This window comes from Saimiri boliviensis, chromosome 1 (assembly GCF_048565385.1).
Source record: "Saimiri boliviensis isolate mSaiBol1 chromosome 1, mSaiBol1.pri, whole genome shotgun sequence".
Lineage (NCBI taxonomy): Eukaryota > Metazoa > Chordata > Mammalia > Primates > Cebidae > Saimiri > Saimiri boliviensis.
The window spans coordinates 46,261,775-46,274,705 of NC_133449.1; the positions used below are offsets into that span (position 1 = coordinate 46,261,775).

Below are 12,931 nucleotides of genomic sequence, written 5' to 3' on the forward strand. Positions count from 1 at the left end.
GTCTGCTGAATGGCATTAAGTATGAATGACTTCTATAAGATGTCAACTTAAGCACAGATGAATCCCTATCTCCCAGTGATCACTGAGATGGCCAGAGAAATATATAGGAAAACTTCACTAGTACCAAAAACTTGGGATGGGTATTGGTGACGCTACACACCCCAAACCTCCAAGGATTTCTCTAACATAGTGTATGAAGAGTTAAAACAGGGAAGGGCAAACCCATCAGAATTACTAAACATGAAAGAACAATTTGACTTTCGGGAAGACACACTAACTGAAAGCACAAAGAATGGACCTAGAAGTAAGCAGTTATGTGCAAGGCACAGAGTCTGGATCCCACATTCGACAAATGAGGTATGTATCAAGGACTTAATTCAGCAATTCATCACCTAGGACTTTACCCTACAGAGAAAATTGGACAAATATGCAAAGATGTATGTTTAAGTATGACAACAACTGTATTTGATAATAAAATATTACGATTAGTGAAATGGGAAATGACCTAAACATTCTTTAATAAAAAACCGGCACAATATTTTACACAAATAATGAAATATTACATATATGTAAGTTTCACTGACATAGAATGAGCTCCATAATATACTGCTGAGGGGAAAAAAGATTAAAAAGAACATGAATATTATAGTTACATACATGGAGAAAGACAGCTGCAAAAATTATCACCAAAAGCAAATGGAGGTTGCCTCTGGGTGGCTGGCGAGGAAAGTAACTAAGATTGCTTAAATTTTCTAAATAAATACATCTTTGTGATCAGAAAACAATTCTGTTAATGTTGGAAAAAGAAAGCACATTTATTTTTTCATGCCGTTAATTCTTTTGGGGAGTTATTACCTTAGGAAAATAATTAGAAAAATTCATGAAGCTATAGATTCAAAGATTTTATCACAGCAGTGTTTACTATTGTAAAATATTGGCAACAATTACATGATAAATACTGAATTTGTTAAATAGTATGTAACTGCATACTACAGAGTCATTAAGATACAGTCATCACCATAAATTCAGTGACCTTGAGAATGTTACATACCCTCTAGGTGTCAGTTTCCTCACCTGTAAAATGCATATAAAAAGAGCACTTATCTCACAGTGCTTTACCAAGCATATCAGCTTTATCTTATTGTGAGAGGAGAGGAAAAATCTGATGTTTGTGAGCTTTCTTGATAACACAGGCCTCTGCTTCATAAATTTACCTTGCTATCTGCTTCTAAAAATTTCAAGATGAACATTCAATTTGACCACCCATCAAGTTCAGAAAATTTGCATCTAAGACCACAAGGGCAATAAAAATCACACTTGAAAACAGGACATTTCTGCAACTATTAGCCTAATTTTTAAAAGATTCCTATATACTGGCTGGGCTCACAGCAAGTGGGACTACAGGCACACACCTGTTGAAGTCCCAGTCACTTGGAAGGCTGAGGCAGGAGGATCACTTGGGCCCAAGCATTGGAGGCAGCCCGGGCAAGATAGTGAGAACCTGTCTTTTTCTTTTTTTGAGATGGAGTCTTGCTCTGTTGCCCAGGCTGGAGTGCTCTGGCACAATCTCGGCTCACTGCAACCTCTGCCTCCCAGGTTCAAGTGATTCTCCTGCCTCAGCCTCCCAAGTAGCTGGGACTGCAGGTGTGTACGACCTCGCCAGGTTCATTTTTTTGTATTTTTAGTACAGACAGGGTTTCACCTTGTTAGCCACAATGGTCTCAATCTCCTGACCTCCATTTTGGCTTCCCAAAGTGCTGGGATTACAGGCATGAGCCACCGTGCTTGGCCTTAACCTTTTTTTTTTCTTTAAATAAACAAATCACCGGGCGCTGTGGCTCACGCCTGTAATCCCAGCTCTTAGGGAGGCAGAGGCGGGAGGATAGCTTGAGCCCAGGAGTTTGAGACCTGCCTGGGCAATATAGCGAGACCCCATTCTCCACAAAAAGGAAAAAAACAAAAAGACAAAAAAAAAAAAAAAAAAGGATACCACCTATATATAATCACAAAATAAGCTTGTTTATTCATCTGTACATGTGCAAAAAATAGTGCTAGAAGATAAAACCAGGCCTACCTGGATGCCTGTGGCACTGGGACAGTCCCCAATAAGAAGCTGCCTAGGTTACAGTGACTGAGAGAATTGGCATCCCTACTTAATTGAACAACAAAACGATTTACATATACATACTAGTTTGCTTCATCAGTTTTACTGTCATTGTACAAACATTGATTTTGTTGCTTTAAGTAACTGAAACCAACCTGCCATGGTCTTTCCCAATCCAGTGGAATAGGAAGTGCTCCAAGCCATGCTCCTACAAAACTAGAAATTGTAGTGATCTGGAGACTGTTCTCCCATATGGATGTAACTCTGTGAAACACAAATTGGTAAATCATTGGTGGTATATATATTAGCTGCTGGAGAAGCCTACAAGCAGTAGCACACATTATCAGTATACATGTATTTTCTGCTAATTTAAAATGAAAATCTCAAAATGACGTATAAATATTTACCATGAACGATTAACAGTTAATTAGTAAGAAGATATAAATGTTTTCCATTGGAAAAGTAATATACACATGTAGTAAGGGTCAAACCATGCTAAAGAGCATTTGTAGAAACAGTTAAGTCTTCCACCCCTGTCATCAACTCCTGGTTCCTTTCCCCTCAGGCAACTGCTATTACCGAATTATTACATATTCTTTCAGAAATATTTTATACATGAGCAAATATACACAAAATTTTGTTTTGGAGGGCATATGTATATTTGCATAAAATACATATATACATATTATTTCTTCAAAACAAAACTCAGATGCATCAATGTTATAAACCCAGTTTTGCTTGTTTTTCCTTAGTAACAGCTGTGACAGTATTCCACTGTATGGATGGTACATCATTTATTCAACTAGTCTTTTTCTTTTTTTTTTTTTTTTTAAAGACAAAGTCTCGCTCTGTCACCAGGCTGGAATGCAATGGTGTGATCTCAGCTCACTGCAACCTCTGCCTCCCGGGTTCAAGCAATTCTCCTGAGTAGCTGGGCTTGCAGGCACACGCCACCACACCCGGCTAATTTTTGTATTTTTAGTAGAAACGGGGTTTCGCCATGTTGGCCAGGATAGTCTCGAACTCCTAACCTCATGATCCGCCCACCTTGGCCTCCCAAAGTGCTGCGATTACAGGCGTGAGCCACCATGCCTGGCCTCAACTAGTCTTTCGTACAGCACATTTCATTTATACAAACCAATTCAATTTACTTGGCAAGAAACAGAGAACAAGAACAAAGTATTTCAAAAGATCTGGTGATTTTGCCTACCATTCCTATTTACTAAGTGCACATCTGAGAGTGTAAAGGTGGAAAGACTTGATTCCGCCATTGTCTTAGTAGGTGTTAGTTTCAGCCTGGCCCTGATAGTGTGAACACTTCATGGTGTAAAACAGGAGTCTGGTTACTGTCAGGGAAAAGCCCACTGCAGTGCAGTAAGTGGGGTCCAAATATTCAATTGTTTAAATTGCAAGGTGAAGTTACTGGAAGTTAATGAAAAGTAGCCTATTCTAGATAATATGGGGGGAAATGGGGAAAACATTTACTTTATTAGATGATATCTTTCATTAGAAACAGGTTAATTATTACACACAAAATGTATATTGAATTTTAGAAGTCCCAAATGATGACTAGTCAGTTCATAAATCAATCCTTCTATCATCCATCCGTCTCACTCCCAACTACACAAGATAAGAGCCTTAGCTTCTTTCCATTGAGAAGTAGGGCTAAGAACTGGCTAAAGCCAATTACATATATCCAAATTTGTACTATTTGTAGGGTTGTTTTGTTGTACTTTTTTTTATTTCATGTAACACCTATAAATGCAAGTCAGCTTTTTCAACTTGCATTCAACCGAAGAGGGATCTGTTCCAATCTTGGAAGGAAAACTGGCCAAGTTCGATGTAAAGAGGATTGTACTGTTCAAGCAATTTAAAAGATTTTCTAGGGTAATTTTTGAGTACATGTGGCTGACAAATGTTGACTAAGCTTCAACTTACACATCTCCTCTATACCATAATATGTAAAGTGATGTGCCTGGAGACATAAGGTGTAGTAGAGGTTGGGAGCAGAAATTACTTTCTGTTGGGAAGAATTCACTTTTTCTATTTTATGGAATAAGAGGAAGTTCAGCTGGATTGGAAACGATGAGTAGCAGTAGGTCTTAAACTGGAGGACTGGAGAAAGAGCTGCACTTGCTTGAGGCCAAGTGGAAGAATGAGAAATAAGTCTGGAAAAGTAGGGCAGAGTTAGGATTTTTAAAAATAGCTTTATAGAGTGGAATGAAAAATTACCCTAGAAAGTCCTTTCTAGCCATACAATTCACTAATTTCAAGCACACAAATCAATGGTTTTTAGTATATTCACAGAGTCGTGCAGCCATCACCACTCCTAAGTTTTAGAACATTTTCATCACCCACAGACTCTTTACACAACTCCAATCACTCCCCATTTCTCCTTCCTCCCAGCCCTAGGCAACCACTAAGCTACCTTTTTCTTTATAATTTGTCTATGCTGGACATTTGATATAAACGGAATAATAAAACATGTGCAACTGGCTTCTTTTCCCTAGCATAATGTTTTCAACGTCATCCATGTTGTAGCACGTATCAGTATTTCATTCCTTTTTATGGCTCAATTATATTCCCTTCTATGGATATTCCACATTTTATTTATCCATTCAACAGCTGATGGACATTTGGGTTGTTTCTGCTTTTTGGCTATTATGAATAACTTTGCTATGAATACTTATGCACAAGTTTTTGTGTGAACATGTTTTCATCTCTCTTGGGATTACACCCCAGAGCAGAACTGTTGGGTTGAATGGAAACTCTATGTTTGAACACTTGAGAAACTGCCAGCCTCTTCCAAAGTGGCTGAACCACTTTTATATTCCCACCAGCAGTGTATGAGGATTCCAATTTTTCCACACCCTCCTGACACTTGTCATTATCTTTTTTTATTATAGTCATTGTAATTGGTGTGAAATGGTATCTCACTGTGGTAGATTTCGGGCTAGAATTTTAGAAAATTCTTAAATGTCAAACTAAGAATTTAGTTTGGAACCATGAAGGTTTTTAGTCAAGGCAACTATATGATCAGAGATGTTTCAATAAGATTTATGTATATACCTTTCTAACCTCTAAGCTCTCAATTCCTTGGGCTAAGAGGCAAGATCCATGACTTCACATTCGTCATGGCTCCAGCACACTTGTGGTCATCTTATGTTTATTAAAATAAAAAGTACAATCATCCAAGAGGTTGCCCTCTATTTTGTTGTAGCCAAGTGTTTATGATCCTACATATAATAAATGTAGAAAAAAGGGAACCAAGACCTATTTTTAAAAATAGAAAAACTCAGCCAGGCACAGTGGCTCACACCTGTAATCCCAGCACTTTGGGAGGCCAAGGCAGGCAGATCATGAGGTCAAGAAATCAAGACCATCCTGGCCAACATGGTGAAACCCCATCTCTACTAAAAGTACAAAAATTAGCTGGGCGTGGTGACCCATGCCTGTAGTCTCAGCTACTCGGGAGGCTGAGGCAGGAGAATCCCTTGAACCCGGGAGGCAGAGGTTGCAGTGAGCCGAGATCGTGCCACTGCACTCCAGCCTGGCAACAGAGCAAGACTGTCTCAAAAAAGAAAGAAAGAAAGAAAAAACTCTGTAGCCTATCTTTTTAAAGTAAAAACGTTACATTTGTCAAAATAATGTATGTGACATCTTTAAAGGACTACGATTAGACTAATAATAAAAATAGCAGTCTCCTCTTCCATCCCTCCCCACTCCTGATGTCTGCTCCAAGGCAGATATTTTCAACTCCTTTTGCTGTTTCTTCTGTTTACCTCAAATTAAAAAATAGTGATTTTTCAAGATTAACTTACTTTCTGCCTTCTACTATGAGAGAAGAGGACTTAGCACCTTTTACCTACAAGCTGCCTACCTCCACATACACCTTTCTCTCTGACTCACGCCCCTTCTTCAATGGTAACAGCTCCTCCTTTCAACTGAATCAATAGCACAGTGTCTACATTATGATGATTATAAAACTGCTAATCACAGTGAACCACACAGTAAACCACAATTAAACATTGCTTTTCTCATGGTAAACATAATCTTTAATTGTCCATGGATGTTAACAACGGCTCTTTTTCCCCCTTTGTTTGCTTATGTAACTGTCAGTAAATCATCAAATATTCAAAGCTAAGTATCGCCTCTAAATGCTTGATCTCTTCTCCCAACTCCTTCCATCCTTTTGGAGGCACCTAGGACCGCTAGGTCCCTTCACAAGCATCTTGTGAATTCTCTGTCCCTCTTTCAGTTCTTTTGGATCTGCTATTTCTAAATTCCAAGACTTCTTCCATCTATGTTCCTTCTTTCCTTTTGCTTATTTTCTTTTTAAGCACCTCCTTCAATAGATTCCTGAGAAAGGGTATATGGAAAATAGATTCTTAGAGAGTTTTAAGTCTGCAAATGAGTTTAGTGTAATTGTTGGAAATCATTCTGCCTCAGAATTTGTTTTTGTTGCTGTTGTTTTTGAGATGGAGTCTCACTCTGCTCAAGGCTGGAAGGCAGTGGCACAATCTCAGCTTACTACAACATCCACCTCCTGGGCTCAGGAGATTCTCCTGCCTCAGCCTGCCGAGTCGCTGGGATTAGAGACACCCACCACCACGCCCAGCTAATTTTTGTATTTTTAGTAGAGACAGGGTTTCACCTTGTTAGCCAGGCTGATCTCAAACTCCTGACCTCTAGTGATCCGCCCACCTCGGCCTCCCAAAATGCTGGGATTACAGGTGTGAGCCAGAGCGCCTGGCCTTGCTTCAGAATTTGGGAGCACTGCTTTATCGTTTTCTGATTCACACTTGAGAAGTTCAGTGCCATTCTGGTTTCTGGTCCTCTGTAGGTATCATGTTTCTCTTTCTCTGGAAACTTTTAGAATAATCCCTTTATTCTCGGTTATCAAAACTTTCATCAAAATGTGTTTTAAAGTGTTTTTTCATCCACTATGCTGAAAATATATGGGCCTCCTTAATCTATAATCTCGGGTCTTCTGGTTCTTAAAATTCTTTTATTGAAAGACCTTTTTTGATCAGGTCTCTTAAGGATTTCTTCCTTACTCTTTTTGCTAGGAATACTACTATTTTGAGCTATTTTCTGCTTTTCTTACCTTTTAACTCATTTTGCAATTTTTGACTTTTTGTTTGACTAGGGAATTTTTTCAACTTTTGTCTCTACTTCTGTTGTGTTTAATAGTATATTTATTTCCCAAAAGTTTTCTTGTTCTCTGTATATTCATTTTAACTGCTTCCTGCTCACCTTTTAAGGTAAAGTTTGAAAAAAAAAAAGTTTTTAAGTTATCTTCTGTCTTTATTTATTGCCTCTATTTCCCCTGAGTTTCTTTTCTGTTGTTTTCATTTCTGGATTTTATTTGAGGTATTCCTCAAATATCTGGTGATTCTTTACTTCTCATTCTACTTAAAATGTCACGTATGAAATGTCCACACTAGGCAAATCTACAGAGATAGGAAACATATGAGCGTAAGCTTGTCTAACCCATGGCCTGCGGGCCACATGCAGCCCAGGAGGGCTTTGAATGTGGCCCAACACAAATTCATAAACTTTCTTAAATCATTATGAGATTTTTTTTTAAAGCCCATCAGCTATCTTGAGTGTTAATGTATTGCATGTGTGGCTCAAGACAATTCTTACTCTTCCAATGTGGCCCAGAGAAGCCAAAAGATTGGTCACTCCTGTAGTGGTTGTGTGGGCCGTGGAGAGAAGGCTGGAAATAGGGGATGACTGCTAGTAGTTTCTTTTTGATGTGGTGAAATGTCTCAAAATTAGATTGTGGCAATGGCGGCACGACTGTGCCTATACTAAAAACCACTGAATTATACACTTCATGAGTTACTTTTATGGTATGCAGTTATATCTCAATAACATTATTTTTAAACAACAGCAACAACAAAGTAAAACTTTTAAACAGTCAACTGGATGCTTACCATGCATAGGTACGATAATTCAACCTGTGGGATGCACAGAACTAGGGACTCGGTAGGAATCCTGACTCTCCCTTAGAGAATCCCAAATGTCAGTATCTCTAAGTTTTTCTTTTGTACCATTTTCCCTCAAAAGAAATATTTCAATATTCTGCCTAGATGGTGTAAGCCTGGCTCCCAGTACTTTGGGCCAAGCGGGGGAAAGAGGCTAGGTGTAAGGAAGGGACTCGTGGTTTGAAATGTAGAATTTCATTTAAAACTGATTCCCTGAAGAGGTTGTACCAAACAGTCTCAGTATCTGAGGACAGTCAGAATAGCTGGGAATATAAGGGGTACAATTACATTTTTTTCACTCCTCCTTCTCGCACTGTACAACTTCCATTGCTTGTATTAGTTTTTTATTTACATTGTTCTGTAACTCTAATTCATTCAATTATTTTCTTGATATAGTGAGTCCCTTTAACGTACAAATTGGAGAATCCCCTCATTGTGGAAACTGTCTTCTATCATATCTTTGTATCATTTTTTGTTGGGTATTTTAGAGGCACTAACCAGTCTTAGGTTTGCATCTCTTTTGTTTCTCCCCTGTATAATCACATCTTCTCTAAATGTTTTATTCTTCCCAACCCCCTAACTACCCCTCATTCATTTTGATTAGCTCAAACCTTTCTTTCATGCTAAAACCTGACTTTCTAATTTGTCTGCTTCTTGATATTTTTCATGACCTGTGTATTCTCAATTTATTTCACCAATTCTGCAATCATCTTCTCCACGTCATTTTGTTTCATGCTCTCATCTTTGCTCTTAATTTACTCAATTCATATCCTTGGTACTATTTTTCATGGTAAACCGTGTGGAGGTTTTTTCCATTTGCTTTTGCTTCTAGGGTCAGGCCAGATTCTTCCTCTTCTGCACGTCCTTTTTTCTTCTTCTAGAGTACATTTTTAGGGTTGTTGTGTCATTTCTTTTCTCTTGCTCACACTTCATATGGGAACATTTCCTATCTTAACTAACATCAATTTTCCCTGTCTTGAAGCTGCCTTTTGAGGACTGGATGTTATTTTCTACTGAGTTTTCTATAACATGAGGCAGAAAAGAGAATGGAGGCCAGGAAGGCTGGGTAAGATAAACGCTACGTCTGTGATTAAATCAGTAATAGTCCACTGAAATTTACTAAACGGTGGCTCTATAAATCAGACTTTTAAAAATTCATGGCCAGGGCTTATGCCTCCTTTTAGAAATCAGATGAAGCTACTATAGCGCATAGTCTGCTCTCTTGGCAGATCCCTGTAGGCAGCAGCCCCGATAGAATGATCAGAGGTAAAGAGGCCTGGTGGGGAGTCTGGGAAATCTATACTCTATTAGTAAGGATATGTATGTGGATATATACATATTCTTCAAATTGGAACTTTAGTTTGACAGTGTCTATCAACTTCCTTTGACCTAGGAATGTTACTCCAGTAATCTAGTCTACAAAAACCTATGCACAAGTATACAAATTATACTTTATAATCATGAAAATTTGATAATAAACTTTAATAGGAAATTAGTTAAATAAATCACAGTACATGGAATACTTGTAATGATGATTAATTGCTCAACATTCATCTCAACCCTGATGATTAGACTAATTAATTAAATACTGATGATCCCACTGTCTTTCCCAACAATTAGGAAAACTCAAGAAGAGAAGCTGCTGCCATCTCACTACCAGCCTGAGGATAATAACAAGGAGAATCAGTAAGAAGCATACCCATACCCTAACTATCTGTATCTAGAACCATCCAACCTCCGTTACGTGACATAATCAGTTTCCTTATTATTCAAACTAATACATACTGAAATTTTGTGTTACTTATAGAGATATACCGGCTAAGGATATTATGCAAGAAGAGGCTGATTATACACACACAGAGAAGGATGTTCATAATACATTAGTGGGGGGAAAAAGTTATAAACCCATGACTAGTTTAACTATTTTGTTTTAAAATTATATATAAATTACAAAATTGGAAGAACATATATAATCAGCTAGTAATCGTTCATTGCCTCTATGATAGCAGTGCTAGAATCTTTAACTTTCTCTATTTTTCTATTTGAATTTTTATTACAAACATATATGTACATTCTTTTGTAACAGACAAGATAGAATGAAATAGATAAATTCCTTTCTATTAACTAATTTCTAGCACCACCGACATTGATTTACTCTCATTTTATAAGTTTCCATAATAAAGTTATTTGAATTCCACTGTTATTGACTAATTTTTTCAAAGTTAAGGAATATATGCAAAGTCAAGAGGGCTGAGAATAAATAAATGGTTCTCTGTGAACAAACTTAAAAAGTGCCTAAAGCAATGCTACAGATCAATCTTCATGACAATGTGCTCCAAGTACCCGTCCAAATTATTTGACTCCACTGGAATTCATTACATGAAATATTAATTGAAGTAAACAGACCATTCTGAGTGCCTACTGACACTGTATCATGCACCTGAGGGTTGTTCAGAGTACTCATGGCTCAAACAGGCTGTCATCAAAATAGTGTTTGTTTAAACAGACTTAATTTTTTAACTACTAATCTCTTCATCTAAAAAAGAGACACTGTACAACTCCTCCTAGTGGCTAAAGATATTTTACAAAATTCTAATATAAACATTTTCCTTCCCCATTGAGTTTTTTTTTTTTTTTTTTTTTTTGGAGACGGAGTTTCGCTCGTTACCCAGGCTGGAGTGCAATGGCGCGATCTCGGCTCACTGCAACCTCCGCCTCCTGGGTTCAGGCAACTCTCCTGCCTCGGCCTCCTGAGTAGCTGGGATTACAGGCATGCACCACCATGCCCAGCTAATTTTTTTTTGTATTTTTAGTAGTGACGGGGTTTCACCATGTTGACCAGGATGGTCTCGATCTCTTGACCTTGTGATCCACCCGCCTCGGTCTCCCAAAGTGCTGGGACTACAGGCGTGAGCCACCGTGCCAGGCCCTTCCCCACTGAATATTAAAACAAATGCCTCTTTGCCACTAAATATTTTTTGCCCACATTCATGCTAAATTACCTACTTTTTATATGAATAAATCTCTGGTCATTCACTATATTTTCACTCTTAGTGTCCACAGTGGTTGTTTCAATATAAAATCTATTTCAGTACAAAGATGACTTTAAAAAGAGGCCTGTTGTCTTTTCTTACTGAATGTTTTCACCTTGGCAAGATCACCACTCTTGGCAAGATTTGTGTTTAGTACTATTCAGGAATCTATTTAGTTCACCAAAAGTGATCTGGTTCTAACTTAAACATTCGGCATAAAATAATTCAAGCTTCAATGAAATACACGTGTGTAGTCAGATTATTATTTTCCTTTATAAGAAAGTCTGCAAATGAAAAAAAATTTTTTTTTGTTGCCAATGCAACAACTGAATTAAATTAGTACAAACTGAGTATGTTCTTTAATAAGTATACCAATAAGAAGTTGGCAGAATATTTTTTTTTTTTTTTGAGACGGAGTTTCGCTCTTGTTACGCAGGCTGGAGTGCAATGGAGCGATCTCGGCTCACCGCAACCTCCGCCTCCTGGGTTCAGCCAATTCTCCTGCCTCAGCCTCCTGAGTAGCTGGGATTACAGGCACGCGCCACCATGCCCAGCTAATTTTGTGTATTTTTAGTAGAGACAGGGTTTCACCATGTTGACCAGGTTGGTATCGATCTCTCGACCTTGTGATCCACCCGCCTCGGCCTCCCAAAGTGCTGGGATTACAGGCTTGAGCCACCGCGCCCGGCCTAGTTGGCAGAATATTTTAAGAAACCAAATGACTTTTCTACTTTCAAGTTTCTTTATAATAGCATTCTTTTATTTTGTTTTCCTGGAGTAACTTAAAATCTACTGTAAAGAGAAATCCTGTTAAAGTAGTGTCTTTTAATTATGTGTAAAATCTCAATAGCATCAGAATTGATCCTTAACTGGTAGGATGTAATTCCTACACAGTTCACAAGCTCAAAGCTTTAGTGTTCTCAGTCTTCATATGATTATCATCTGTTCAACATAAGTTTTCTATAAACATGTAAATAAATACATTAAAAACTAGCATATAAAGTTATTTCACTTAAAAGTATTATAAAACATTTGTATTGATTCAACACTAATTGAGATGAAATGCCAGCTCAACTTAGCCTGTTCACACTGAACATCTGAGTTAGTCATATTTCAATACTAAAAGGGCTATCTTTAACTTAAAAAAAAAATACACACAAAACTCTACTGTTTTACATATTACACAGGATGAATGATAACAATATTTAAAGCTCTAAAATTTTCAGTTGATACTTCAAGGTATTTTAAAAACTTTTTATTAATTAGAACTACAGTATAAGAACTTCAAATTAAAACTTTAATTTCTGTTCTAAATTATTACTGAGTTAAAAAAAAAAACAACCAAGTACTATTCATGTACTTTGTACAACCTCCTCAAATAGTAATAGAATTATCTGAAATTAAAGTTGTGACCCAGGAAGTCCTAGCTAGAGCAATCAGATGAGAGGGAAAAATAAAGGGCATACGAATTGGAAGGGAAGAAGTCAAATTATCCTTGTTTGTAGATGACATGATCTTATATTTGGAAAAACCTAATGACTACCAAAACCTATTAGAACTGATAAACAAATTGAGTAAACCTGCAGGAGACAAAATCAACATACAAAAATCAGTAGCATTTCTGTATGCCAACAGTAAATAATCTGAAAAAGAAATTTTTAAAAATCCCATTTACGCCGGGTGCGGTGGCTCAAGCCTGTAATCCCAGCACTTTGGGAGGCCGAGGCGGGTGGATCACGAGGTCAAGAGATCGAGACCATCCTGGTCAACATGGTGAAACCCTGTCTCTATTAAAAATACAA

The 12,931-nt window shown here is 37.6% G+C and overlaps 1 protein-coding gene across 2 annotated transcripts in view; it reads right to left on the reverse strand.

Moving 5' to 3' along the window:
- PIGF (phosphatidylinositol glycan anchor biosynthesis class F) overlaps nucleotides 1-12,931 on the reverse strand; it is a 34,416-nt gene that overhangs the window by 9,050 nt on the left and 12,435 nt on the right. For both annotated transcript variants that reach the window (XM_010337454.2, XM_010337455.2), the window contains exon 5: nucleotides 2,260-2,368. In XM_010337454.2, the coding sequence (XP_010335756.1) occupies nucleotides 2,260-2,368 (109 nt within the window). The remainder of the gene's footprint in view (nucleotides 1-2,259; nucleotides 2,369-12,931) is intronic.